The sequence below is a fragment of the Encephalitozoon intestinalis genome, chromosome XI, assembly GCF_000146465.1.
Source record: "Encephalitozoon intestinalis ATCC 50506 chromosome XI, complete sequence".
NCBI lineage: Eukaryota > Fungi > Microsporidia > Unikaryonidae > Encephalitozoon > Encephalitozoon intestinalis.
Genome location: NC_014425.1, coordinates 23126 through 48478, shown reverse-complemented (window position 1 = coordinate 48478; position 25353 = coordinate 23126). Strand labels below are relative to the sequence as shown.

General features: G+C 39.9%; 19 protein-coding genes and 2 non-coding genes across 21 annotated transcripts; 11 read left to right on the top strand and 10 right to left on the bottom strand.

The window, feature by feature from the left end:
- Positions 1 to 9: 9 nt before the first annotated feature.
- Eint_110360 (chitooligosaccharide deacetylase-like protein) lies at positions 10 to 759 on the bottom strand (the record flags this gene model as incomplete). The annotated part of the gene is made up of 1 exon (XM_003073850.1): positions 10 to 759. One exon carries the CDS (start codon positions 757 to 759, stop codon positions 10 to 12), a length of 750 nt encoding a protein of 249 aa, XP_003073896.1.
- Positions 760 to 904: 145 nt separating this feature from the next.
- Eint_110355 (BolA-like protein) lies at positions 905 to 1215 on the bottom strand (the record flags this gene model as incomplete). The annotated part of the gene is made up of 2 exons (XM_009163646.1): positions 905 to 999; positions 1035 to 1215. 2 exons carry the CDS (start codon positions 1213 to 1215, stop codon positions 905 to 907), a joined length of 276 nt encoding a protein of 91 aa, XP_009161910.1.
- A 51-nt stretch (positions 1216 to 1266) lies between these two features.
- On the bottom strand, positions 1267 to 1881 carry Eint_110350 (uncharacterized protein; the record flags this gene model as incomplete). Its single annotated transcript, XM_003073849.1, has 1 exon — positions 1267 to 1881. The coding sequence occupies one exon, from the start codon at positions 1879 to 1881 to the stop codon at positions 1267 to 1269; it is 615 nt and encodes a 204-aa protein (XP_003073895.1).
- Positions 1882 to 1932: 51 nt separating this feature from the next.
- Positions 1933 to 3552, top strand: Eint_110340 (uncharacterized protein; the record flags this gene model as incomplete). The annotated part of the gene is made up of 1 exon (XM_003073848.1): positions 1933 to 3552. One exon carries the CDS (start codon positions 1933 to 1935, stop codon positions 3550 to 3552), a length of 1620 nt encoding a protein of 539 aa, XP_003073894.1.
- Positions 3553 to 3626: 74 nt separating this feature from the next.
- Positions 3627 to 5234, top strand: Eint_110330 (CTP synthase; the record flags this gene model as incomplete). The annotated part of the gene is made up of 1 exon (XM_003073847.1): positions 3627 to 5234. The coding sequence occupies one exon, from the start codon at positions 3627 to 3629 to the stop codon at positions 5232 to 5234; it is 1608 nt and encodes a 535-aa protein (XP_003073893.1).
- A 53-nt stretch (positions 5235 to 5287) lies between these two features.
- Positions 5288 to 7033, bottom strand: Eint_110320 (kinesin-like protein; the record flags this gene model as incomplete). Its single annotated transcript, XM_003073846.1, has 1 exon — positions 5288 to 7033. One exon carries the CDS (start codon positions 7031 to 7033, stop codon positions 5288 to 5290), a length of 1746 nt encoding a protein of 581 aa, XP_003073892.1.
- A 108-nt stretch (positions 7034 to 7141) lies between these two features.
- Positions 7142 to 8341, top strand: Eint_110310 (pescadillo N-terminus domain-containing protein; the record flags this gene model as incomplete). The annotated part of the gene is made up of 1 exon (XM_003073845.1): positions 7142 to 8341. One exon carries the CDS (start codon positions 7142 to 7144, stop codon positions 8339 to 8341), a length of 1200 nt encoding a protein of 399 aa, XP_003073891.1.
- A 168-nt stretch (positions 8342 to 8509) lies between these two features.
- On the top strand, positions 8510 to 12772 carry Eint_110300 (phosphatidylinositol 4-kinase; the record flags this gene model as incomplete). Its single annotated transcript, XM_003073844.1, has 1 exon — positions 8510 to 12772. One exon carries the CDS (start codon positions 8510 to 8512, stop codon positions 12770 to 12772), a length of 4263 nt encoding a protein of 1420 aa, XP_003073890.1.
- A 51-nt stretch (positions 12773 to 12823) lies between these two features.
- Eint_110290 (uncharacterized protein) lies at positions 12824 to 13243 on the top strand (the record flags this gene model as incomplete). The annotated part of the gene is made up of 1 exon (XM_003073843.1): positions 12824 to 13243. The coding sequence occupies one exon, from the start codon at positions 12824 to 12826 to the stop codon at positions 13241 to 13243; it is 420 nt and encodes a 139-aa protein (XP_003073889.1).
- Positions 13244 to 13255: 12 nt separating this feature from the next.
- Eint_110280 (Sel1 repeat-containing protein) lies at positions 13256 to 15022 on the bottom strand (the record flags this gene model as incomplete). The annotated part of the gene is made up of 1 exon (XM_003073842.1): positions 13256 to 15022. One exon carries the CDS (start codon positions 15020 to 15022, stop codon positions 13256 to 13258), a length of 1767 nt encoding a protein of 588 aa, XP_003073888.1.
- Positions 15023 to 15252: 230 nt separating this feature from the next.
- Eint_110270 (uncharacterized protein) lies at positions 15253 to 15936 on the top strand (the record flags this gene model as incomplete). The annotated part of the gene is made up of 1 exon (XM_003073841.1): positions 15253 to 15936. The coding sequence occupies one exon, from the start codon at positions 15253 to 15255 to the stop codon at positions 15934 to 15936; it is 684 nt and encodes a 227-aa protein (XP_003073887.1).
- A 41-nt stretch (positions 15937 to 15977) lies between these two features.
- On the bottom strand, positions 15978 to 16050 carry Eint_110260. Its single transcript has one exon. It is a non-coding gene; the product is annotated as a tRNA-Met (tRNA).
- A 118-nt stretch (positions 16051 to 16168) lies between these two features.
- Positions 16169 to 16648, top strand: Eint_110250 (uncharacterized protein; the record flags this gene model as incomplete). The annotated part of the gene is made up of 1 exon (XM_003073840.1): positions 16169 to 16648. The coding sequence occupies one exon, from the start codon at positions 16169 to 16171 to the stop codon at positions 16646 to 16648; it is 480 nt and encodes a 159-aa protein (XP_003073886.1).
- Positions 16649 to 16843: 195 nt separating this feature from the next.
- On the top strand, positions 16844 to 17368 carry Eint_110240 (transmembrane adaptor Erv26-like protein; the record flags this gene model as incomplete). Its single annotated transcript, XM_003073839.1, has 1 exon — positions 16844 to 17368. The coding sequence occupies one exon, from the start codon at positions 16844 to 16846 to the stop codon at positions 17366 to 17368; it is 525 nt and encodes a 174-aa protein (XP_003073885.1).
- A 30-nt stretch (positions 17369 to 17398) lies between these two features.
- On the bottom strand, positions 17399 to 19471 carry Eint_110230 (exocyst complex subunit Sec6; the record flags this gene model as incomplete). Its single annotated transcript, XM_003073838.1, has 1 exon — positions 17399 to 19471. One exon carries the CDS (start codon positions 19469 to 19471, stop codon positions 17399 to 17401), a length of 2073 nt encoding a protein of 690 aa, XP_003073884.1.
- Positions 19472 to 19533: 62 nt separating this feature from the next.
- On the bottom strand, positions 19534 to 19917 carry Eint_110220 (uncharacterized protein; the record flags this gene model as incomplete). Its single annotated transcript, XM_003073837.1, has 1 exon — positions 19534 to 19917. The coding sequence occupies one exon, from the start codon at positions 19915 to 19917 to the stop codon at positions 19534 to 19536; it is 384 nt and encodes a 127-aa protein (XP_003073883.1).
- A 93-nt stretch (positions 19918 to 20010) lies between these two features.
- Positions 20011 to 20085, top strand: Eint_110210. Its single transcript has one exon. It is a non-coding gene; the product is annotated as a tRNA-Leu (tRNA).
- A 110-nt stretch (positions 20086 to 20195) lies between these two features.
- Eint_110200 (ubiquitin-like protein) lies at positions 20196 to 20429 on the bottom strand (the record flags this gene model as incomplete). Its single annotated transcript, XM_003073836.1, has 1 exon — positions 20196 to 20429. One exon carries the CDS (start codon positions 20427 to 20429, stop codon positions 20196 to 20198), a length of 234 nt encoding a protein of 77 aa, XP_003073882.1.
- Positions 20430 to 20550: 121 nt separating this feature from the next.
- Positions 20551 to 23883, top strand: Eint_110190 (DNA-directed RNA polymerase III subunit 2; the record flags this gene model as incomplete). The annotated part of the gene is made up of 1 exon (XM_003073835.1): positions 20551 to 23883. One exon carries the CDS (start codon positions 20551 to 20553, stop codon positions 23881 to 23883), a length of 3333 nt encoding a protein of 1110 aa, XP_003073881.1.
- Positions 23884 to 23896: 13 nt separating this feature from the next.
- Eint_110180 (Rad5p-binding protein) lies at positions 23897 to 24211 on the top strand (the record flags this gene model as incomplete). Its single annotated transcript, XM_003073834.1, has 1 exon — positions 23897 to 24211. One exon carries the CDS (start codon positions 23897 to 23899, stop codon positions 24209 to 24211), a length of 315 nt encoding a protein of 104 aa, XP_003073880.1.
- Positions 24212 to 24251: 40 nt separating this feature from the next.
- Eint_110170 (RAB protein geranylgeranyltransferase subunit A) lies at positions 24252 to 25340 on the bottom strand (the record flags this gene model as incomplete). Its single annotated transcript, XM_003073833.1, has 1 exon — positions 24252 to 25340. One exon carries the CDS (start codon positions 25338 to 25340, stop codon positions 24252 to 24254), a length of 1089 nt encoding a protein of 362 aa, XP_003073879.1.
- Between the last annotated feature and the right edge of the window lie 13 nt (positions 25341 to 25353).

Sequence of the window (25353 nt, the reverse complement as noted above, 5' to 3'; positions counted from 1 at the left end):
ATTTATACTTTAGAGAAGTCGCCCCAATAGCATGAAGAAAGGGAGGAACGTAGCGAGGCTTGCAGCACCCTTTCCTCTGAGATTGAGCTCCGGATCTCCAGGAGAGCCTTTATAGCCTCGAAGACATTCATCCATGTTAGTAAAAGTATATCCCTTTTTCTCTCCTATCTCCACCATCTTCTCCAAGCGTGAAGTATCTCCCTCCTGTCCGTCATGCATTAAGATGATGAAGGAATGGTGTTTGGGATCTGATCCTTCTATCATGGCTTCGAATTCGGCTATAGGGTCGTCGTAGTCATATGGGCAGAAGGTATATCCTAGGGGAAGAACACCTCTCTGGGTAAGGATGGTATATAGCTCAGAGCTAACCTCTCCATTGGATATGGGCACAGACGCATATCTCACCTCAGTTCCACTGAGTCCGTCGATTGTATCTATCTCCCGGTCAATATTATCTTCCAAGGCCTCTTGAGACATATCTTGGTATCCCTCATCCATCCTTGGATCGACTCTCAATCCTACAGTATGTCCTTCGTTGACTGCTCTCCTATACAACTGCCCTACATTTCCGACGGCTTTCTGGTTCACCGTAAACGAAAAAGTAGCTTTCACGCCAAGCTCTTCCAGAGTGTTTAGAACCTTATCGGTCACTCCCCTGACTGGTCCATCTACAAAGTTGATTGCTATCATCCCAGAACTAGTGCATACATCAGGAACTTCATGGCACAAGGCAAATGCAAGATATAATAGGTGAAGCATGGCCAAAAACCTTGTTCATTATTTAAAGTAAAACAAAAAAAAGAATAAATTCTTTTTACCAAAAAGGTATAAATTGAAGTTTCTAAGACAAAGGCACCATTAAATCAAATCAAATTAAATTTAAATTAAAGAAAGATAATCCTAGTCACTCTTGGACGTCAGAATCGCAATCCATCTCAATTGCATGAAGGCCTTTTTCAAAAGCAAATTCAAGTGCCTTATATACAAGCCTATGCCTGTCTGCAAATCTCTTAAATTATACGGCGATCATTAACTTACCATTCCGTTGAATGCCGAAGACTTCACCCTGACGTAAAAATGTGTTTCAAGAACTTTTCCATCTTCGGGCTTCCTATGGGCCACATGATTGGCAGTAGTGTTCCTAACCTCTAAGGCTGCAGGTTTGAACTCATTCTCCAAGGCCCTAGATATCCTTGTCTCAAGATTACCCTCCATTCACAAAATTTTGGAGACAAATAAATTCCTTACCAACAGACTCTTCCGAATTTATTTAACATCATCTTTATTTCTTTTAAGTGCCCAAGAAACTCTATCAGTATAAAATAAATCATTAGATCTGTCATCGTCATAAGTTGATAGATAATAATATTCTTCCTGTCGTTTCCTTTCTGCAGTTCTTTCAAAGTCATTCTCGGCCTTTCTGCATCTTCTGCGTATTTCCGATTCTTCATCCAGCCACTTTGACAGTGCTTCAGAAAACACTTGCCCATCTCCTGTACTACCATACAACAAATCATAGCTGGAAACAAACTTCTCTAAGCAATCCTCTTTCTTGAGTCTCTCTTTATATCTTTTTGCAATGTCGTCAACTCTTCCGAGTATCTCGTCCGAGACCTCCCAAGCTTGTAATTCCTTTTTTTGCGGGAAAACAACCACCATTCCCTGTCCCAGGTCTCTGTTCAGCAGGCTGCAATAGAGATTGCTGATCGATGATTTCTCATAGTAACTTACAATCACCCACTTTGAGTCTGTCCCTTCTAGATCCTTACCACGCTTGAACTCCTTAATCTCTCCAAAAACACTCAGCATCTCTATTAGAAGCTCGTTGTTGAAGCTCTCGGGAATGTTTCCAAGAAATAAAACATCTTCATCCAAATCCATTTTCTCTTCAAGGATATCTGATGAATATGCAATAGTGGTTTTATCCCTCCGATGGAAAAGATAGACAAACTCTTCAACAAAATCAGGGATGTTGACGAGTGTTATGGAAGGTATCTTTCACTCCGAGATGAGAAGGTTGGGCGAGAGAAGGAATTAGATCGAATAGAGAAGGAGATCAAGAGAACTGATTCTATAAGCCTGGAGAAGGAAATAAAGAAGATTGGTGATGAATACCAAAACATCCTTGAAGATATAGAAAAGCTCTCCTTGGGTTCTAAGGAATGCAGAAGTATAAGCGATCTAGAGGCAATTTTTTCTAAGATTGCTGATGGAGATGTGGTACTAAAGAAATCGCTGGAATTTCTTAATCACTCGATTGCTCTCAAATATATTAACTCTTGTGGCTCCGGGGAGGTGGAGGACCTAGAGAGCGGGCATGGCGACGGGCCGATGGTTTTCAAGATAGGAAAGGATGTGGAAACCCTTTTCCAGCTTTCAGCCAGATACATGGAAATACAAGAAAAATGCTACTTTTCATTAAGGTCAATAGTACACAAGAATATGCTAAACATTGTGCCTATTGGCATAAAGGTCTTTCAAGATGACTTGTCGCTGTTTTTTGTATTTAAAGGCCAATCCGGAGATCTTTCCCACTGTGAGTTGGTAGGAAAAGCTATAATGGGTTTAGAGGAGATTTCGAAGTATGAAATGATGTCTCACGTGATATTTGGGGTTTTAAGGGACAATATGAAGAATGCAGTTGTGGAAGAAGACCTCTCCGACGAATCGATAGAAGCAAGCAATGCCTTCTTCCGAGATACAGAATTTTACATTCACAATGTTGTCGAGTGGAAGCTTGATGTTGTCATGAAGGAAATTATCGAGATGACAAAGGGACCAAGGGACATGGAGGCCGTCAAAACCTTTGAACTTTCCAATCGAATGCCAAAATCCATCTCTGCAAGCTATAAAAGATTTCAAAAATGCTTTGAAGTATTCAGAAAGTTGAAGTCAAAGAGACATGAGAAGGGAGTAAGAGTTATTAATAGAGCGATAAAGAAGCTATTTGATCCGAAGAGATATGAGCCCTCCATTTACAGCTATTTTATTGAGTTTGCTGACATAACGCATTTCTTGAGGGTTTATCCTGGGCATTGCCTTGCCGACGAGTTGTCCAAAAGAAAAGAGGAACTATTCTTTGACGTCATCAAGGAATCATCAAGGATCAATGTAGCCCTTGACGAGCCCTTAGTAACTCTCAAACTCTATTTTAAAGAAAAGCATGTGGAGTTTGTTGAAAACATGGAGTTGTTTGTACCTGAAATTAATATGAGTCTGTTTGAAATCCAATTTTTTGAGATGCTTGGTGAAAACTTGATGAAGAAAATCCAGGAATTGAAAATGGCAAAGAGAAGTACTATTGAAAACCTTCCAATATTGATTGATTACATCCTTGATCTCTCCTTCCACCTTCCTGCAGGAGCTATAGGAAGCCAAGGGAAGTTGAAATCTTACAAACAAGTGCTATCTTCAAATAGGGCGGAAGTGATTGAAGGATATAGAAATGGTAAGCTTTTTATCTCCTCAGAAGAGTTTATTTCTCTCTGCTCGTTGGTTTTTCAAGAATCTGAAGACAAAAAACTTTTATTGAGTGAAATTGAAAATAAGTAAAGTTTGTAATTAAAATTAAATTATCCGAATATCTAGATTCCTTCAAAGAAGTTAATTCTCAGGCATCCCTAAAAATGAAATATATTATGGTTTGTGGAAGTGTTATCTCTGGTATTGGAAAAGGTATAGTAAGTAGTAGCATTGGCGTTTTACTAAAGTCAAGAGGGCACAACACTACTCATTTTAAGATAGATCCTTATTTGAACTACAATGCTGGGGAGATCCATCCACGGGAACATGGTGAGGTCTATGTACTTGACGATGGACATACATGCGATATGGATTTTGGAAACTATGAAAGGTTTAATATGTCTGATCTTTCTAGAAAAAACAGTCTATCTAGTGGAAGATTATTTGAAGATTTAATTAAGCGTGAGAAGGAGGGTCATTTTCTTGGAAAGACATTACAGATTAATCCACATGCAATAGACGATGTTATCAGAAGAATTAAGATGGTGGCGGAGACTCCTGTGGAAGACTTCAAGAGCGGACGTAGGGTCATCCCAGACGTGGTGATTATCGAGCTTGGGGGAACTGTTGGAGAGAGCGAGTCGTCTATATACACAGACGCCTTTGCAAAGTTCCAGAGAATTGTTGGAAGGAGCAACTGTGCATTTGTGTCTGTAGACCATCTTGTAGAGCTAGAGAGTGGGGAGCAGAAAACAAAGAGTATCCAGATGGGGTGCAGGAACTTCAGGAGATTCGGGCTCAGCTACGACATCATTGTGTGCAGGGGAGTGCGGGACCCCAGCAAGGAGACGCGGGAGAAGATATCGAAGAACTGCTGGGTGGAGCCTGGGAATGTGTTTGGGCTTCCGAATCTGGAGTCGGTGTATCTTGTGCCGAAGTTCCTTGAAGAGCACGGAATGGTTGAGTCGCTGAACAAGGTGCTTGGGATTTCGTCGAAGGAGGGGGATCGGGAGATACTTGAGACGTTTGAACGACTTGTGCAGAAGCACGAGGACACAGTAAGGATCGGGATAGTGGGGAAGTACTCGCCGGAGTTTGACAGCTACACGTCTCTTGTGCATGCATTGAGGTTCTCTGGGGCGTCTGTGGGGGTGAATGTTGAGATTGAATGGATCAATGCAGACTCGTACACCACAGAGGATCTTGAGAAGTGCAATGGAATTATCATTCCGGGAGGATTTGGAGCACGGGGGATCGAGGGGAAGATCTCGGCGATCCGGTATGCACGGGAAAACAGGATTCCTCTTCTTGGGATCTGTCTTGGATACCAACTATCGATTATCGAGATGTGCAGGAACGTTCTTGGGATGAAGGATGCATCTTCCGAGGAGTTTAACCCGTCTGGGAAGAACCTTGTTGTCAGGTTTATCAGCGACAAGAACGGAGTGGTTGATAAGAAACTGCGAGTTGGGGGATACGAGGTGGAGCTTGAGGACGGACTTGTGAAGAGGTTGTACTCTGGAGCGGAGAAGATCCGAGAGAGGCACCGACATCGGTTCGAGGTTGTTCGATCCGAGGTTTCCTCACTATGTTCGTATGGCCTGAGGTTTGTAGGATTCAGCGACGAGAGAAGAGCAGCAAAGATCTTTGAGCTTACATCGCATCCGTTTTTTGTCGGAGTACAATTCCATCCTGAGTTCACTGCAAGGCCTAACCAGCCGCATCCACTAATAACTGGTTTAATATCTGCATCCTGCCGGAAATTGAATTAAATTAGGTTTAGTAATGTAAATGTATAAAAGTTTTCGGAATTTCGATATAAAGTTTAATATTTCATTATATTAGATTCCATCTCATACTCCATTTTTTTACAGAGATCTAACATCCTTTCAAGTTCTTTTGAGGTCTTTAGTAATGGAATCCTGGATTCGGCTCTCTGCAATATTTCTCTTATCTCGCACACAAGGTTTTCTTTACTACTAAACAATTCCGTTCTGGGAGAATCAGGATGGCTCTTTTCGATTTCTTTTCTAGTTTCTGTATCAGATGACTTGGTTTGCCCTATAGACGTCCTACCACAGAAGGGCCCTCTACTTCTCTTCTCTCGAGGTAAAATGCTTTCCTTTATTCGGGCTGCATATCTCAATGTATTCAGAGTATGTTCAACGTTCTCAGGTGTTGGAGATATTGTAGCTATCAAACAGGTTCTGGATTTCCCAACAAATGAATTCTTAAGTATTTGTGTTAGCTTACTTTGGCGGAACGGAAGATGTTTCCTGTCCTTCTCCATTCCTCTGATGCACTCTTTCAAAGCCAGAAGACTTTTGTTAATTTCTGCACCCTCGTTCTTGACGTCTGATCCCATCTCCTTTCTGTCTGTTCCACGCTCACTCCCCGCAAGATCAACAAATACAATCGACCCTGAATGAACTCTTTGATCATTCTTCTCTATTTTCCTTTCAGAAAAGTTCACCAGAATCACTGCGTGGGATCTTGAAGACTTAGAGTTTGCCCCTGTCACACCAGTCTTCCTTAGTGACATTCCTTTGGCAATAATTTCAAGTACTTCTTTATATCCACAGAACTGCTCTTCTTTTGAGTTAGAAAGATGCACAACCCCATTGACTTCTCTCAGCTGTATGATTTTCCCTTCATCCAATAGGTCATGGACCTGCCCCATGTATATCTCGCAGAACGTTATGGCTCCACAATTCTTGAAAGCCATAAGGTCCTTAATTGCTAAATAGACCATCCCTATGTCCTTTTCCAGCATCGTGTACGTCTTTCCAGTTCCAGTCTGTCCATACGCTATAATGGTTCCAAACCCCCCGGAAATCACATGATTCACAACACCTTTGACACACTCCCTATATACATCGATATTTTTCTTGTCAAGATCAAACGAGTAATCAAATTCAAATCGATGACGTTCAATATACGGCCTTAAATCCACTCGAAGCTTTTCCTCATTGACTACAACACCTCTTCCTTCAACATCAACAATATCCAGACTTGGACTAGTGGTAGGTCTTTTTCTAACACACACAGATATCTTTTCTAGTCCTGTCCCAGACTCCACAATATCCTCCAAGACAGATGCATTTGTGTTGCGTGATTCCAAAATTGTCCTGCTACTATCTGGATCGAGCTCGTCCAGCCCAATTAAAGATCTTTCAAGACTACTTCTTTTTGGCATAGAGCATAAAGATAATCTCTGGCTTATAGTTTCTCCACTTCCAAACAAAAGGCTGCTCCTTTCTGCAATATTTCCAGCAAGAGGCTGGTGCTCACACTTACTTTCTTCCTTATGCCCAAAAGGAAAAGAAAGAAGTTCATCTCTGTAAGAGTCATTTTCGTTCATCTCTATATCCTCTTTGTATATGTCTTGGTTGATCTCATTGATTATATCGAAAACTTTTCTTCTTTCTATGAGATTCTCGATTCCTATTTTTTCCAAATCGGAATATTTAAGTTTTGCTAACAGCTGAGACTCATCTATTCCAAGCCTCTCAAATAATTGATATAGATGTTCCACCTTGCTTTCCGATAGATATGTTCTCAGGTCCTTCATCCCTAGGGCTTGATCCTGCTATTTTATTGGCCATGGAACTTCCATTAGAAACGGCCTAAGAAATATTATTCCACTGTTCTTCTGATGGAGTAAAAACTACCTCCCTCAATGGGAAGCAATTACATAAAGCCACAAAAGAAATACATTTCAAAAGAATTGGTCATGAAGAATCTAGATCTACAGGAAAAGGAGTTTGATAAGCTGGTTGCATTGTGCCAAGTTCATCCCTACATCCCGAAGAACAATAGGAAAGTTGATCAGGGAGATGGATTCTACTACAGGATATCAGATGCTAATAAACTTGTCCACTCCGACGTCTATAAGATACTGATCAAGAATAGAAAGCTTGAGGACAGAAAGAAAAAGTATCTTGGAACTGGACTGGAATACAAAATCGAAAATATCCGTCACGAGGAGTACGGCTATGTAGATTTGATTAGAAGCAGATGTAAAGGATTGGGAGAAGCAGTTGATGAACTAAATCATACGCTTGGTAATTTGTATTTAGCGAGGATGCTGGGTCTTGACGATCGGATATCAGAAACTCTTGGAATGTTTGAGAATTTCATTGCAAGAAAGTCTCTTCTTGAGTGCTCCTATATGTCCAAGGCAGGGGTTTATAACCAGACAACTCTAGGAAAGATAAGAGTGGTTTGGTTTGTTCCGTACCCAGGTGCCGAGTTGAAGGACATAGTGGAGGAGAAGAAAGATTTGCCCCGTAAATTTGAGTGGAGCGAACCCAATTTCCTAGATTTTGTATCGTCTTCTGAGGAAGAAGATTCAGAGTCTGAAGAGATGGAAATTATTTACAACGATCCTGGAAAGATAGACATTTCTCTTTTGTCTCATTCGGTCCCTCTTCTTATGGTGCACTGTAAGTTGGTTCTTTTCAAACTAGAGAAGGTGTATGAGTCCCATAACAACAGAAAGGGAATATTCCAAGACGTAAAATTCTATATAGGAAGCAAAACCATTGAAGGGAGTTTAAGACTCATTGCTTTAAGTTGTGGAGGAGATGTGGTGGAAAGCCCGTGCAAGGCAGACATCCACATCTCTGAAGGAGTGGATGAAGTTATGGAGAATACAATATATGTGCAGCCCCAGTATCTGTTTGATTGTCTGAACCAGAGAAGAAGACTTTCTGCTGAGGACTATTGTGTAGGAAAAGAGTTACCTAAACATGTTTCTCCTTTTGCCTCTATAGACAGCATTATCACAAAGGAAAATCTTATGACAATGTCAAAAACCCGAAGACACAAGATAGAAGATCTGATCAATAGGTTTGAAGATGTTAAATACGAGCATTAAAGGTCGAACTTCAGGACTTGAAAGGAAATAAATCACATTCTTTGATTGTTATTACCTTATAAGCTCTACATTAACCATAGGATCGGTCTTATAGAAGGATGACGGGATTAGACTTAGGCTTAAGATCATATAGCATAAATACCTTACACCCCAACAAACATTCCTGGCATGAAGATAGAGGTGATAATAAAAGGGAGCTCGGAAGATATTTACATACCTCTTGTTAGAGAAACGACTCTTGAGGATATCAAGAAGTTATCTGAGATGGAAGCATATGAAGAGGGATTTGGATTGAATGCATATGCAATTTTAAAGAACTCTAGTACATGCTTGGAATACAGCAGTAAGCTCTATGAAATGTATATAGTGATGTTTCTCAGAATGTTGGATAATGAGTATGTAAGTAAAGAAATCATGGCAGACATAAGTATCGTAGAGCCTGAGACTCTTTCTTCGACTGGGGTTATAAATGCTTTTATTGAAGCCTCAATATGGAAGATTGAGCAAGGAGAACAGCCGGCAAGCAAATATGAGATGTTTATTGAAAAATTATGTGGGAAAATGACCAGTGGTCTTCTTTATGAGATTGCTTCGTGGAGTCTGAAAGAAGACATAGTAAATATAAAGTTGGATTTCTTACTTTTATCGCTAAGGCTTATTGTAATGGTGATGGAAGATAAGATCGAGAAAAAAAGAAAGATAGAGAAAAAAAACATATTTGCTTTCGCTAAGGAATACTTTTACAAGACTTTTGTTTTTCTTGGAGAGATAAAGGACCTGGAGGATGATATGACTTTTGTATTCAAGGCTTCACTGGCTATTGATGCCTTGGTAACTGGGCAGGTGGCAAAAAGAGTGAATGAGGTGTTTCCGATTATTGAAGACCTCCCTATTTCAGGAAAAAACATGTTTAGAATACATATCCAGATGGCAAATATATGTCTGTACGAGGATGGTGCACTTTACGACTTGCTATATTTGGTGTTTACATCCAATTGTTTTACATACCTGGATGCAAGTTATAAAAATAAGTTTATTGGAACTTTAATTGAAGCGGTTGAGCAAGACGGAAAAATTGAAAAGACCAAAAGTATAGCCGATACATTCCGAAAGATTTTCCATAGTCTTCGAGACTCCGAGTCAAAGAACACAGACTTAATGATATGGAACTTCTTGAGCTTCCTATCTAAGCTCAGGATAAATAAGGATATGGGGGACTTCAACAGTATCTTTTTAAAGTTCATTGTGAAGTATCCAGAAACCATTGAACTGTATTCAAACTTCATCCTTATCAACGAAGTTGACTTTCCTCTACACAGTCTGCACGAGATATCTAACTTTGGGTTTATGAAGGAATTTTACTCTATCCTGTTCAAGAAGGCCCAAGAGAAGAGGTATAGCAAGGCCCATGTAGATAAGCTTGTTTCGGAGTTCCTTAAGTTTTTCCTGAGCACAAAGAACAGAGAACTGATTGGTGTTCTTCCTCTTGTTCCGTACATTCCATCAAAGCGGGAAGTGCTTTATGTTTTGTATGAGATATACTCCTTTCTTTTTGAAAACGAAGCAATTGAGCAAGTAGACCTGTTTCTTCTCAAGACTCCGGCTCTAGTTGGAATATCCTCAAGCATCTACTACAATGTAAAATACTTACACCAATTAGCAGCAGGCCTGAACCTTAGAAATGTTGAGCCACGGATGCTTGTGTTTCTAGGGATTGTGTACTACTGTGAGTCCAGAAAGCTATACAACTCGAACTATACAGGAATACTAGAGTATATACAAGATGAAGACGGAATTCGAATGGCCCGAGATGGCTTGATCAGTGTGATAGAGCTTATCCACAATGGATACATAAACAAATCCCATGAATTCACATTTTCGTATGTAAATGCTCTTTTGAACATCGCGCTAGAGCCGAAAACAATTGAAACAACGTTAATGATGATTGAGATTATCTTGAGAAAGATTTTCGAGAAAGAAGAAAAGATCATATTCATGAAAGAAATCCATCAAAGGTTCCAGAAACTTTTCGTTCTTCTTACAAGTAAGAGATTTTTGAGTGAAGAAGTTACCGACTCATACCGCAGATTATACAGGCAAATGCTGGAGAAGATTAGATGTGCACCAAACTTCTACAATTACGTTGTTCTTTGCTTAGCGGATATTTCTTTTTTTGACGGAGAGCTTCCCAAAGGCCATTTTAAATCTTTCAATGACCTATACAATCACACATTATCCAGAATGGGAGTTGTAGAAGAGTTTCCAGACATCTTCATGGTAGACCATGGATGGAATAGCGCAGAGAACACCGAAGAAACGTCCTCCAAATCATTTATGTCCAGTATTCAATGGAAAGAAAACAGGAGAAAATATGGAATTAGAGGAAAAGAAGAGGGACTAAATTCTAAAGAAGAAAAATCGCACGATATGTATAATATAATTCATACGGGAACCAATGACAGTGTTGTAAGTCTGGAGAGTTCGATGGGAAGTATTTCGTTACACAGCTCATCACCCATGCACTCGGTCTCCCGGAATGGACAGATAGAAATGCTGGATGAAGGCATTAGAAAGAGAGAGAAATCTGTTTCATGGCTTATTGATGTGATATACACAAGAAGAAGCCAGAGCTCGATAATAAGAATAGTTCTGGATCTTCTAAAGCTTAGACTTAGAAATATGTTTGAATATGAGGATCTTTACATTCTTCTGAAGGCCTACAACATCCTATCGATTAGGGAAAACGACTCCGAAGAATTCCTGAAGCATGCACTGCACAGAGGACTGGACTTCAAGACTGATCCTGCTATATGCTATAAACTATCTATGGAGACAAATGGGTTTTACAGATTCTTTTTCAGGGCACTTTATTTTGCAGTCTCAAACTTCTCCTGTAATGACGATCTTTCGTTCCCAGAGAGGACCCAGCTAATCTCCAAATTCGATATAGCAGATCTTATACACATACAGAACACATTTAAGCAAAAGATAGTTCAAAAGCTACTTGAAAGATCCTCCACTCCATCCTACAGATCATACTTCTTTAACATGGAATCTCTTGGAATTATTGACTGCCTCACAATAATCAGAAGGATAGATGATCCGTCTCTGGTATCCAAAGCCTTTGAGAGGCTTAAGGACTTTAGAGGTGAGATGCTTTTCTATGTTCCTCAGCTTGTTCAAATGATAAGACATAAAAAAGTGTCTGAGATGGCACTTGCCACATTGAAGGATCTGGCCAAGGATGAATACGTCGCCCATCAGCTGATTTGGAACTTGAAAGCAAACTTATATGGATCAGATAGAACAGAGAGAGATGACTGCCACGACATATTTACACGATGCATGGAAGAAATCATGGGGGAAATGACAGAAGAAGAACGAGACATTCTGCTTAAGGAAGAAGAATTTATTAGTAGCCTTACCAAAATCTCATCAGAACTTATTCCCCATCTCAGATCGTCAAAGGATGAAAAGAGAAGACGCATAAATGAACATCTTTCAAAGATAAAGCTGTCTCCAGGGGTTTATATTCCATTTTATCCTGAGCTCAAGATTGTCGAAATCATGGGAGGGTCTGCAAGAGCTCTTCAGAGTCATGCCAAGGTTCCCTTCATGGCATCCTTTAGGGTTCAAGATCCAGGCGGGCAGATAAACATCAAACAACTAATATTCAAATCCGGAGATGATTGTAGACAGGACATGCTAGCTCTTCAAATAATCTCTATGTTTGAGTCGATATTCAAGCAGGCAAATCTAGACATATTTCTCTATCCATACAGAGTCATAGCTACGTCTCCGGGAACGGGAATTATAGAGGTGATTCCAAATTCAAAATCAAGGGATCAGATAGGAAAAGAGAACATCAACAATCTATCAGAATACTTTGAATACAAATTCGGCTTCAAGGAAAGTGAGGGGTATCTTACAGCCATTTGCAACTTTGCTTCTAGCTTGGCCGGATATTCATTAGTTGTTTACTTCCTTAACATCAAAGACAGACATAACGGAAATATAATGATTGACGACAAAGGCCGAATGATCCACATTGACTTTGGATATATATTGGAGATGTCTCCAGGAAATCTCAACATAGAAGCTCCTCTGAAGCTAACAAAGGAGATCGAGGAGCTTCTTGGAGGAATATCTGGAAAGGGCTTTGAAATCTATCAAGAGTTAATGGTCAAGGGATTTTTGGCTTTGAGAAGGCACAGCAAGGACCTTGTTATGATGGTGGATTCGTTTTCCAATAGCAGGCTTCCTTGCTATAAGAAAAACGCAGTAGAGAATTTTGCTCTAAGATTCAGGCTTGAATTATCAGACAAAAATGCAAGAAGATTTGTCCAGTCTTTAATAGCGGAATCATCTCAGAAGTTTAGAACTTGGATGTATGACCAGTACCAAAAGATTACAAACAACATTGCCTTCTAGAGTCTCAGACGATTTCTCCCCACAAATAAAAAACCCTTGAATCTGCACAAGATGAAGGATCTAATTAGACAAGCACCATTTGACAAACATCTATCACCCTTAGTACCTTTTGTCTCCCAGGGGAGGAAAAAGCAGTTGCCAAGAGTAGAGGGAATATCGAAGTTCATAAAGCATCTGAAATCCCGAGGAAAGAAGAATGAGCTGTTTATAGCTGGGGCGACGGCAAAAGAAGCACTGAAAGAGGCCTTTTGTGAAAGATTCCCAATAAGAGATATAAAGGTATTTAAAAGGTATGCTTTTGTGTCAGTCGAGGAGAATGCAAATATAGATGATGTCCCTGGGAAGTACCACAGTATCGGGGGAAATCTAATATACGTTGACTATGCAAAAGGAGGAGATCCTAAGTTCATCCCAAACAGGCTCAAAAATAGGATCAATTTCTGGCATAACTATAAAAACAAATTCAAGTGAATCTGTCTTTGGTCAGGCGTAAGGAGGAATGAGCATATGATTTGGCTCGACCAAGGAAGACAATATCTTTTTGAGCTTTTGTAGGGAGGTTTCTTCTCCGGCGGACGATGCCTTGTAGAAATAATACAAAGCCTTGTCCAAATCAATTTCTGTTCCAATACCGCTCTCATAGCATCTTCCAAGGTTATATCCGGCTTTCAAGTATCCGCCCTGTAGTGCTTGATTGTAATGCTCGAAAGCGAGCATTGGATTCTTTTCGACCCCAATACCTTTTTCAAAGTAATATCCTAAGGTGTCCATTGCCTTGGGATTTCCCAAGTCTCTTGACTTAATCAGAAGCCGCATTCCAACCTCTTTATCTGTAGAAGAGCGACTCCTATTAAAATATAAGTTGCTTAAGTTGAACAATGCCCACGAATTGTCTTGTTTAGCACTCATTCCATACCACTTGATGGCTTCCTTTATATTTTTAGGTGTTCCGTATCCCTCTTCATAATAATATCCCAAGGTATTCTGAGCTGAAGAATTGTTCATCTTCGCAGCCCTCTTTATAAGCCCAAAGGACTTCTCCGGAGATACCCGGACTCCAGTTCCAGACCTGTAACATAGCGCAAGGCTTATAATTGCTTCATCAAAACCCATCTTAGCACCTTCTCCAAAGTATCTCACAGCCAATCTCTCGTCCTTGGGCACTCCATACCCATGTTGGTAGCAGACTCCTAGTGCATGTATTGAATATTTGTTATTTTCAGATGCAGATTCTTTATACCAGTGGACAGCCTTGGACATACATGGAGGAGTTCCCAGCCCATTCTGATAACAATATCCGATGTTATGTTTCGCTCTACTGAGCCCTTGAGCTGCAGCTCTCTTATACCACTCGAAGGCTTTCTGCAAATCCTTTTTTATTCCAATTCCTTTTTGATAGCAGAATGCTAAGTTGCACTGGCCAGATGGGTATCCTTGTAAGGCACTTTTTTTATAAAACTCAAAAGCCTTGTGAAGATCTTTGTTAACACCTTTACCTTCCTCATAACAATTTCCTAGTGCATTTTGAGCATATGAATTCTCCATCTTCGCCGACAGTCTATACATCTCAAAGGCCTTAACAAGATTTCTCACCACACCCTTTCCTTCTTCATAACAGAATCCTATGTTATATAGGGCTGTTGAGTCTTTCTTTTCGGATGCATATCTGAACAGCTCAACGGCTATTTCCTCATTTCTTTCCACTCCAAAGCCCTTTAGAAAACAATATCCGAGTATTCCTATTGAGCAAATGTTCGCCTCATAAGCTCCTTCGCTGTAATACTTTACAGCCAACAATGGGTCTATTGGAACACCATAACCCTCTTGGTAGCACACACCCAAACAATACTTGGCATAGGGATTTCCATACTTATTTGCATAAAAGAGCCATTCCACACTCTTTCTACCTAGGCGTTTTAGTTTGTCAAGGATCTTTTTGGCCTCTTCCCTGTCTATTGTCGCTGTAGGTCTTCCAAACCACCTTATAAATGCTAGTCTGATCAATGCGAGACCATTGTCGCTCAATGCCGCCTTGCTGTATCTCATTTCAGCTTTCTTCATATCTACAGCCGTTCCTATTCCAAATTCATGGCAGAATGCAGAAATTGCAAGGGAATTCACATCTCTTGCCGAGTTTTCCATGTGCATCTTCAGCCCGAGCTTCTCGTCTCTTTTTCTTCCCACTCCTAAAAGTACTCTGTCGGCTTCTCGCGACATCTTTTTCCCAAAGAACGAGTGAAGCGTATCCATCTACAGGAATTACTAACAAAAGCATTTGTGTATAAAATCCTAGAAGAGTGAAGCTTGTAGCACTTATTATCCTCAATTAAAAGGAACTATTGGAAAGCAGCAAAACAGTTTGGAGCTTGCCATCTATAAAAACTCACTTTTTTTTGAAACACAAGACATTATTTGTTAATCGGGCCAGGCCTTTGTTATGCTTGATTCGATTCTAATTTCCTTTCTGCAATTCCACCCTGATGATTGAGATTGAAGAGGAAATAATCCGCACAATAGAAGAGATAGACAATACGTTTTCTTCCATCAACAGAACATTGAGAAACATACGAGGGTCTATTGAAAGCATAGGTAAGAACAACCGAAAAATAAGCGAAGGCCTAAGTCCATGGATAAGGTTTTTTTCAGTTGAATCATCCGAAAGCGAAGAAAGCGAGTTACTAACCACAGAAAATGAGCCAAGATTGGTGGAAGAGCCCAGCTTCCAAAACATATGTGTTACCGAAGGAAGTCCAATATCGATGAAGCTTTCATCTCCAAGAAATCCATTTGTTGACAGTACCTCGTCGGAGATGTTAAACAAGACGTTTCTCGGAGATCTTTCGGCAAGGTTCCACACAAGTAACGCTGAAAACGAATCATCAAGCTTTGTCAAAATAGTAGAAGAAAAAGCCTTTGAGTCCTACGAAGAGACAGAGTCATCTGATAACATATTTCCGTTTAATCCTGGCATGCTTCCTCCATTGTTCAGGAACGAAGAGGGTCTTTTTCTAGTGTACGAGATTATCTCGAGGGCCCCAATCACGTTGGAGGAGATTTACAATGAGATTTCTACAATCCCAAGAGAAAAGATAAACATATTTGTTGATCTTCTCCTGAGAAAGAGATTTATAGGTAGAGAAGGAAATACATTCCGAACTGCATAAGACCAAGCTAATAAAGTATAAAGCTGCTTGCAAGTTTAAAATGCGACATGCGAGACTCGAACTCGCAACCTCTGGATTATGAGACCAGCGCGCTACCTATTGCGCCAATGTCACTACCACAGCGGAATACCAAGGGTTTTGTGGGCCCGAACTACTTCGAATCATCTAAAAGAAGCCTCTTAAAATCCTATTTAGCTTTATTTGAAATAAAATTCATAAGGAGGGCTTTTGGATGAATAAACAATTGAATGAAGTAGAATCACTCTGTCTAACTGGGATAAAGAAGGGGGATCCGGAAATGGTAGAGATGTATTTTGGGCCCTATCTTTCCTGTAGCCCTTCTACAGACAACAGCGCTCTTATAAAGGCATATATGCTCCTTTATTATCTGTCTACAGGCTCCAAAAAGACTTTTTATACTACTATTGAAACCGTGACGTCTTTAGAACTCTCGGATCCTTGCATCAGACTGGCCATGGAGGTGGATATGTGTGTAAGTATCGGAGCAGTCGAGCGCCTGAGGAGACTCATCGAAGGAAATGGCAGGAAAGAATTTGATCAATTTCTAAAAGGCGTGCTTGAAAATCAAATGAAGATAATGGAGTCGTCTATAAATTACGATGACCCCAGATTGGAAATCCAGAGTCAAGAGGATAAGAAAGTCATTGAAGATGTAACATTCATTGGAAGGAATTTGCCTGCTAACTTTTAGTATTACATGATTAAACAAATATCTCCTCTGCAAGATCGGATGTTCCTCCTTTAAGGTTTTAGTAAATCCAAACTGTTGTTTGGCCGGTTGATTTGAAGCATTGTATCGTATGGTGTTTTGGAACTTTCAATTGGATTTGTCTTGTATCACAAAGAGCTCGTAACTCTTATATTTCTACAAAAACATCCCCATCAAATGCTCTTGGTCTTTCTGAAAAGTTTGTTCCTGATTCTTGGGTCGGTAGGAGGCCTCATAGGGCTTGGAATAGGTATTGTAAAGGCCATAGATTACATCGAAGATAAAGCATACGCTGCAAAGAAGCACATAGAGACAATTATACAGATATCAGCGGGGCTTCACTTCATTCTTTTACTGAGAGGCGTCTCCATTTTTCAAATTCTTTTCAGTCTGTCGATACAATATGCATTTTATTGTCTCCTGGATATCTATCCTCTTGTGAAGTTAGACAATCCATACTTCATATATGGAACAATTGCCTCTCTTCTCAACCATTTCCTTGTCATAAGGTTGATTTTTTCTAATCCCTCTATCTACGGAGCAGAAATAATCCTCTATTTTGCACTAGTCTGGACAACTCCATTTTGTTTTTTCCTAAGCTTAAGTGCAAATGATGAGGTCTTATTTGTTAGAGGGAAAGCGTCTTCAAACACAATGATTGGAAGCTTTTTAAAGAAGTATCTTTACAAAGAGAAGAAATAAAACGGATTTTGTCTTGGAAAATTCATTTATCTACAGATTGAGCAAGCGAGAGAAAATCGTCTTTTCCTTGCTAGCCTCTTCCACAAAGCATTCCTTAAGTCTGTCTGTGAGTGTCTTCTTTTGATCCTCGGTGAGGTCTTGCCTTTTCTTTATAATTGTTTTGATAAAACTCCTTTTGATGTCCGGATATATAAGCTTCAAAGATTTCACTTCTACAATGAAGAGATCGTCGTTTCTTGTATCCATCAACGGAATGACCTTGAGAATTGGAGAAAGACAGGTCTTTACATCTTCCTTATCTCCGTACCCACTAAGCAGCTCATACAATTTTGTATGATCCGACTTCAAAACCTTGTTGCATTCCTCAGCTATGGTGGCTCGCTTTCTCCCCAATTGTTTCATGTAAGCTAATACAATAGATGTTGAAAGCTCGTGAATAAATGTAACAAAGGAGTACTCGCTCATGGTGTTCTGGTAGTCGGAAAGAAAATCCTGCAAAGTTAAAACCACAATCTTTGTAATGTTCCCCCTGTACCATTCATCTGTGAATATCTTATCGATTGCAGGCTGGCATGAGTATATAATAAACTCAGACAGAAATGTGTTGGAAGCTTTTAAGATATCGATGAATATATCACCTAGCTCCTTAACTTCATCGTTATGGTATGATGGCAAAGACGTGATGTACTGGGCTATCTTAAGACCACTGTTTCCAAACATAATGCAGAAATCTTCGTATCCAACCTTACTATTCATTTCACAAGATGGCTTAAAGTCCTTATCCATTGCTTCAACAAGATGTTCCTTAAACATTTCACAATATTTTGTAATTGTCCTTGTTATGTGTGCGAATATTCTATTGTTGAATGCAATAGGCTCAAGCTGCATCCTTATTATTTGAAGGAGGCTGACAAACCCAGGACTCACAAGCTTGTCTTCTTCGTCTCTGGCAAGCTCTTCACTTCTGGCATAAAACTTCTCAACCTCAATCTTGCTTATGTTCATAATCCATTCCCTCAGCTTTTCCTGTGCCGTCCTTGTATACTTCTCAAGGAGTTCTGTCTCGTTTCCCAAAAGCCTTTTCCCCAATGCATCGGCTATCTTATTGAATTTAGATTCAATAGTATCGTAGTAGTTTCCAACATATTCTACAATAGCTAGTATTTCTCCGGCGTCTAGCCTTTCTGTATTCCTGTCAAGGAAGTCCTTCAGGTTATTGTGGTACAGCATAAGAATGTCATCAAATGGATAGAAGCTTAGCTTTATGTTCTCCTTGATAAATGACAGGTCGTTCAATACAAAATCCATCTTGTTCACAAATATCTCTTCGTTTTCTAGCTTATCGAACTTAGTCTTCACAGATACCTTAATAGACTTAACTACCTTATCTTTTAACATTTTTGGCTTTCTTGTTGCATACATTTTATACATTCGGTAGAGCTCCTTGAGCACTGGATCGTCACTCTTTTCGCCCTTTTGAACTTTTCTCGTTAATTCGTCCCGAGACTCTTCCTTCTCGACAATCTGAACTATCTTACCCATAATCTCGTGGTTTTCAATGAACTCTTCGCAAACCTCAAGAACTTTTGCAGTAAAATCTAATGAGTTTTTTTCTATTGTGTTTAGTGCCTTATTGACTTCGATATAGTCGTCGTGCGATATCCCGGCGTTATACATGTCTAATTGGCATCCAAAATCCTCGGAGTCATATACTTTGGTGTGGTATGCAACAATGTCCTCTGATTCCACAGGATCCTCTATGCCCTTTAGCTTGTCGGAAAACTCAATTACTCGGCATAAGTTTGAATGTGCTAAGCATATCATCTTTACAGATCTATAGTCTTTCACAAGAGAAAAAAAGTCCTCTAGAACCCGTACATTTCTGTCTTTGTTTTCTACAAAGTCTTTAAGGTGCTCTTCCAGTGCATATATCCTCTTTGATATGTTCAGTATGCTAGAATAACACCTGGAGATCATTCCTGTAAGATTCTGGTCATGGCGTTCGTATGTTTCTCTGGTGGACCTTTCGATACTCTCTAGCTTTGTTTGTAGATCACTTGGATGCCGAAGCGTCTCCGATAGCTGAGACAATGCCTTATCCATAATGGGCTATACTACATTGTTTTTTTGAGATGAGCACATGAACATTTTTTTCTTCTTCATCTCTATCCGTCCATCCAAAACAGGTTTTCCCTTTCGAGTAACATCACATACGATAACCTCCAGACTTTCTTAACCACAGGTTTTATGTTGAGAGCCTCTTCCAGATGTCTGTCCTCGTGATTTTGAAAAATATGGTCAGGCATGTCTACTATTTTCTCCTCACTTTTGGAAGATTCTTCCAATAGATCTCTGTCCTCTTCCTTTTGGTGGTGCTGTTCAACCGTGTTCTTTGAAAAACATGGATGACTTTCATGGTGCTTCACATAGAAAACCTCAAGACATATCTTACATCTCATAATGTCCAGGGAAAAATACGGCTTGCTTGTGGACTCCTCCTCAAAATCTAGTCTAGAAATCCAGGCTCCTTCAGCCATCTTCTCTCCCATTTATGGAGGTATCTGTAGAAAACAAATGTTACACTTCCATCTGCCGATTTTATCTTTGTCTATTGGGAATGTTTTCGTTGCTAAGAAGGTGCAATGGCCGAGCGGTCTAAGGCGCTGGAATTAGGCTCCAGTCTCATTGAGGCGGGGGTTCAAATCCCTCTTGCACCAGAGTTTTGCCGGAAACAGCCCACTGCATATGCTATCAGATTCCACATTTTAAACTCAATTTAAAGTTTATTTTGCATTCCTAATACCGTATAGAGGAGCAGGCGTATCCTCTATCCTCCCCTAAGGGCCAACACCATGTGGACAACATTCCCAGAAATTATATTCAAGCTGGCAAGTGTGTCTTTTTCCTTCATCAATATCCTCCCATTGCTTACAAGCCTCTGCTGCTCTACAGGGATCAACTCGATGCTCTCTATTTTTTGCTTCAGATCTAGAACAGTGTCCTCAGGATCAACAGTAAGCTCTAAGTCTCTTCCAGCTATTGTCTTAACTTTTATTTGCATCTTCTGGGCTTGTGTTTACAAAACAAATATCCGACATTTGGCTTGGTCTTAGCAATGACTCGGATGTAAATTCGTGTTCTCCACAATCTATATCCAGTAAAATTTTTGGCGTTCATCCTAGATGAAGGAAGATCAAAGACTCGAGCTGATAAAGCTTTTTTTTAAGGAAAAGGGACTTGTAAGACAGCATATAGAGTCGTACGATTACTTTGTAGACCATGAAATAAAGGCTCTTGTAAGAGCAAACCAGATTGTCGATTCAGACATCGATCATACGTTTTATCTCAAATATCTGGACATTCGTGTTGGAATGCCAAGTATAGAGGAAAACATGGTTAACTACGATGTGTTTCCGATAGAGTGCAGGCTAAGAGACATGACATATTCTGCGAATATCTATGTTGACATAGAGTATGTCAGAAACAGACAAATCATTGTTAAAAGGGATATTTGCATTGGAAAAATGCCTGTGATGCTGCGAAGTAGCAGATGCCATCTAAGAAAGGAAGCAAAGGGCATAATAGAAAGTAACAAAACCAGAGACAGGAAGATCCGAGAATCTCAGGAATGTCCGTTGGATGTTGGAGGCTATTTTATTATTAGAGGAATTGAAAGAGTGATATTAATACAAGAACAACTTTCAAAGAACAGGATCATTATCGAGTCCGGGCCAAAAGGGCTATTTGCTTCTGTTACATCTTCCACGGATGAACACAAGAGCAAGACGTCCGTAACCATCAAGGATGATTGCTACTACTTGAAGAGTTCGATGTTCAACGAAGAGATCCCGGCAATAATCGCAATGAAAGCTCTTGGGTTGACACAGGATAAGGAAATAGCGGAGTGCATTGGAAAAGAGTATTTTGAGATTATAGTCCCTAGCTTTGGAGAGTGTATATCAAAGGAGGTGTTTACTAAGGACCAGGCTCTCCTTTACATGAGCAACTATATAAAGTTAAAACCAGAGGACAATAGAATAGAAGAGGTTCTGACTATACTGTCTGAAAAAGTATTGCCAAATGTTCAGACAGAAGGTTGTAATCTAAGGAAAAAAGGGATTTACATAGCACTAATGATCCGAAGGCTTGTACAAACAAAACTCAACATACTCAAGGAGGATGATAAAGATTTCGTTGGGAACAAGAGGTTTGAGCTGGCTGGACAGCTATTATCGATCCTTTTTGAAGACACATTCAAAAGATTTAACTTTGAGTTAAAGAAATCGATAGATAAGATATTGAGCAAAAGATCCAGAGCACAAGAGTTCGATGCATTGACATTTCTGAACCTGCAGGCCAATATGATTACATCCACTCTTTCGAGGGCAATTTCAACAGGAAACTGGAATCTAAAGAGGTTCAGGATGGAAAGAAGCGGGGTAACGCACGTTTTGTCAAGGCATTCCTACATATCTGCATTGGGGATGATGACAAAGATAAACTCTCATTTTGAAAAAACAAGGAAGGTGAGTGGTCCTCGATCTCTTCATACGTCATCTTGGGGGATGCTTTGCCCTGTTGACACACCCGAAGGAGAGTCATGTGGTCTTGTGAAGAATCTTGCTTTGCTGGCGGAAATAACAACCAACTCCGATACAAGACCAGTGCTGGATCTAATGTTCAGACTTGGAGTTGTTGATATTAACTCTGTCTATACAAGAGAGATACATCAGAAAGATATGTTTTCTGTGTTTCTAAACGGGGATATCGTTGGGATCACCAACAAAGCGGGCTTTCTTATAGAGCAATTCAGGCTAAACAGAAGAAAAGGACTTATTGGAAAGTTTGTATCCATTTACAGGGTACCAGCTGAAAAGGTTATCCACGTAGCTTCTGATAATGGCCGAGTGTGCCGTCCACTAGTTGTGATCGACAAAGGAAGGATAAATCAGATGATAATTTCAAACCAAGTTGACAAGTATCTCGAGGCCTTGAATATTTCAGAGAAAATAGAGATGGGAAGCGAGAGATCCTTTTTTGATTGCTATCTCAAGTACAAGTCATTTTCTGATCTTTTAGAGGAGGGCTTTGTTGAATACCTTGATGTTAATGAAGAGAACGACTGTCTTGTGGCGCTTAGGCCTGAAGACATAGTCGAAGAAACAACACATCTTGAGATTTCTGAGTTTGCGATTCTAGGATATGTAGCTGGTCTAGTGCCATTTCCCCATCACAATCAAAGTCCCAGGAACACATACCAATGTGCCATGGGAAAGCAGGCCATTGGACACATATCCCTGAATGTTAAGAAGAGGTTTGATCCTGTGATTCTACAACTCACATACACTCATCGGCCCATGGTGTCTACCAAGATTCTAGATCTTATAAATTACAATGAAATACCTGCAGGACAAAATGCAATGGTCGCTGTTATGAGCTACTCCGGATACGATATAGAAGATGCTCTTGTCTTGAACAAGACGTCGATTGAAAGAGGTCTTTTCAGAGTAGAAGTATATAAAACAATTACGACTTTGTTGAAAAAGCACAGTAATGGTTTGTCTGATATCCTCGGGCCAAATCCAAAGGAAAGTGTCTTAGATGATGATGGATTGGGAAAGCCTGGAAAGATGATAAGAGATGGGACTGTATATGTGAATAAGATGTCGCCAGTGGAAGGAGTGTATAAATTCACAGGTAAAGTTCATCGAGGAGACCCTGCGTATATTGATAAGGTTCTCATCACCAAATCTCAGGATCAGATTCTCATAAAAACTATGCTACGCCAAACAAGGCCTCCAGAGATCGGAGATAAGTTCAGCAGTAGGCATGGACAGAAAGGGGTTGTAGGTTTGATTGTTGGGCAAGAAGATATGCCGTTCAATGATCAGGGTATCTCTCCAGATATCATTATGAATCCTCATGGATTTCCATCTAGAATGACTGTTGGAAAAATAATAGAGCTTATTTCTGGGAAGGCTGGAGTGTTGTCAGGGCAAATACTTGATAGTACTGCATTCAAAGAAAACTCAGTTGAGCAAACATGCGAGCTTCTGGCCAAGCACGGATTCAGTTACTCTGGAAAAGATTGTTTTACAAGTGGGACGACTGGTGCTCCTTTAACTGCATACATATTCTTTGGGCCAGTATTTTATCAGAGACTTAAGCACATGGTAGCAGACAAGATCCACATGAGAGCACGGGGACCCCGGGCAATACTCACGAGACAGCCAACAGAGGGTAGAAGCAAAGACGGAGGTCTTAAGCTGGGAGAAATGGAGCGCGATTGTTTAATAGGATATGGAGCGTCTTCTCTGATTATAGAAAGACTAATGATATCTTCGGATATGTTTGAAGCCTATGTATGCAAACCGTGTGGAGTACTAGCCTTCAAGGGCTGCTGTGTTGCTTGTAAGAACACAAAGCCAGCAAAGATAAAGATGCCATATGCTTGTAAGCTTCTGTTCCAAGAACTCATATCTATGAACATTCTTCCTAGACTTCATATTGAATGATTCATTTATCCCCATGGGAGGTTCAAGATTTGAAAGAGAGTTGGAATTTGTCCAGCTTCTTTGTAATCCCGAATACCTCCGGTGGCTAGCTCGAGAAGGCTACTTTGAATCTGAAGAGTTCAGAAGCTACCTGAAGTATCTAGAATATTGGAAATCACCAAAATATTCAAGATTTCTGGCTTATCCTCAATGTTTGGTGATTTTAGAGTATCTAAACAGCAAAAATGTTAACAGTATATTGAACAATGAAAGTTTTTTTTCGACTTTGGGTGAACAGCAACATTTTATATGGCTAAACAGGCATAAAGAAGATTGGAATAAACAGTAAAATACATTCAAATTTATGGTTTTTATCCGGTACAGGAAGATCATCCATCCAAAGAATCGGATTCAAAAGAAAATTTTGTTTGATATGAGATATCTTCAATTATGTCCTTTTCTTCCATATGAAGAAGTTTAAGATCTTCTTCATCCACAGGTTTGTCCTTTTTGATAATGTATATAAGATAGGTTCCTTCTGGACAGCAGTCAGTGTCAGAATTTAACCCAATTACCTTCATCAGAGTTTCTCTTAATGCAAGAGCAAAAAAGGTTTTTCCAAGTGTTGGTCTTCTGGTATTAATAACTCTTACATATCCTGTTAGCTTCTCATTCTTAGCTCTTATGATCCTCTTTGTAAAAATTGTTCCATAGGTAGTGTCGATTCTGTGCATGTACTCCGAAGGAATCTCCTCTCCGTCATTTTCTTCGGGAGAGAACATGCCCAGCGATTCTCTAGTTCTGCCGGTAACCTTTAGTGCACTGTCAAGGACATATCCGGCTCCACACATTGAATTGGATCTTGAGAACATCTCTGATATTTCCTTGAAACCATACTGAGGATACAGGAATGGTGTGTTCCCAAAGTTCCTTATGTACCTGTACATTTTTTCAAGGTAATCTCTATCTTCACCAATAATCCCATTAATTAATATCTCTCTTGACTTTTCAGATAATAAAGTATAAAGCTCATTTGGAGCCATTCCACCCCTAAGTGTTTTCCCAATCAAAAGCTTTTCTCGAAGACTTAAGACATCTGAGTCTGCAATCTCTGTTCTAGTATAAGGTATTTGGTGTGCTTTTCCAGAAGAATCGATATAGAAATGTTTCTTTATCTCTATTAAGGTAAGAAATTCTGCCATCCCTGTTTCCTTCAACTTTGGCATATGTTTATCTGTAGGACGAAATACTGCAGGAAACGCTTCAAGCAGGAGCTTGGACTCCCCGCTTCCCTTATTAAGAATACAATTCTTGATATATTTGCTGTTCTTCAAGCCCGAATATCCAGAATATGTGGATCCATAGATCCCATTATCATCAAAGAATATTACGTCATTAGTCTTTTCTTTTTGAAACCGAAGGCAATCTCTAACTGTTGTTCCTTCAAATCCTAAATCGAATAGTTCAAACTTTCCCATGGCAGGGCCAAGC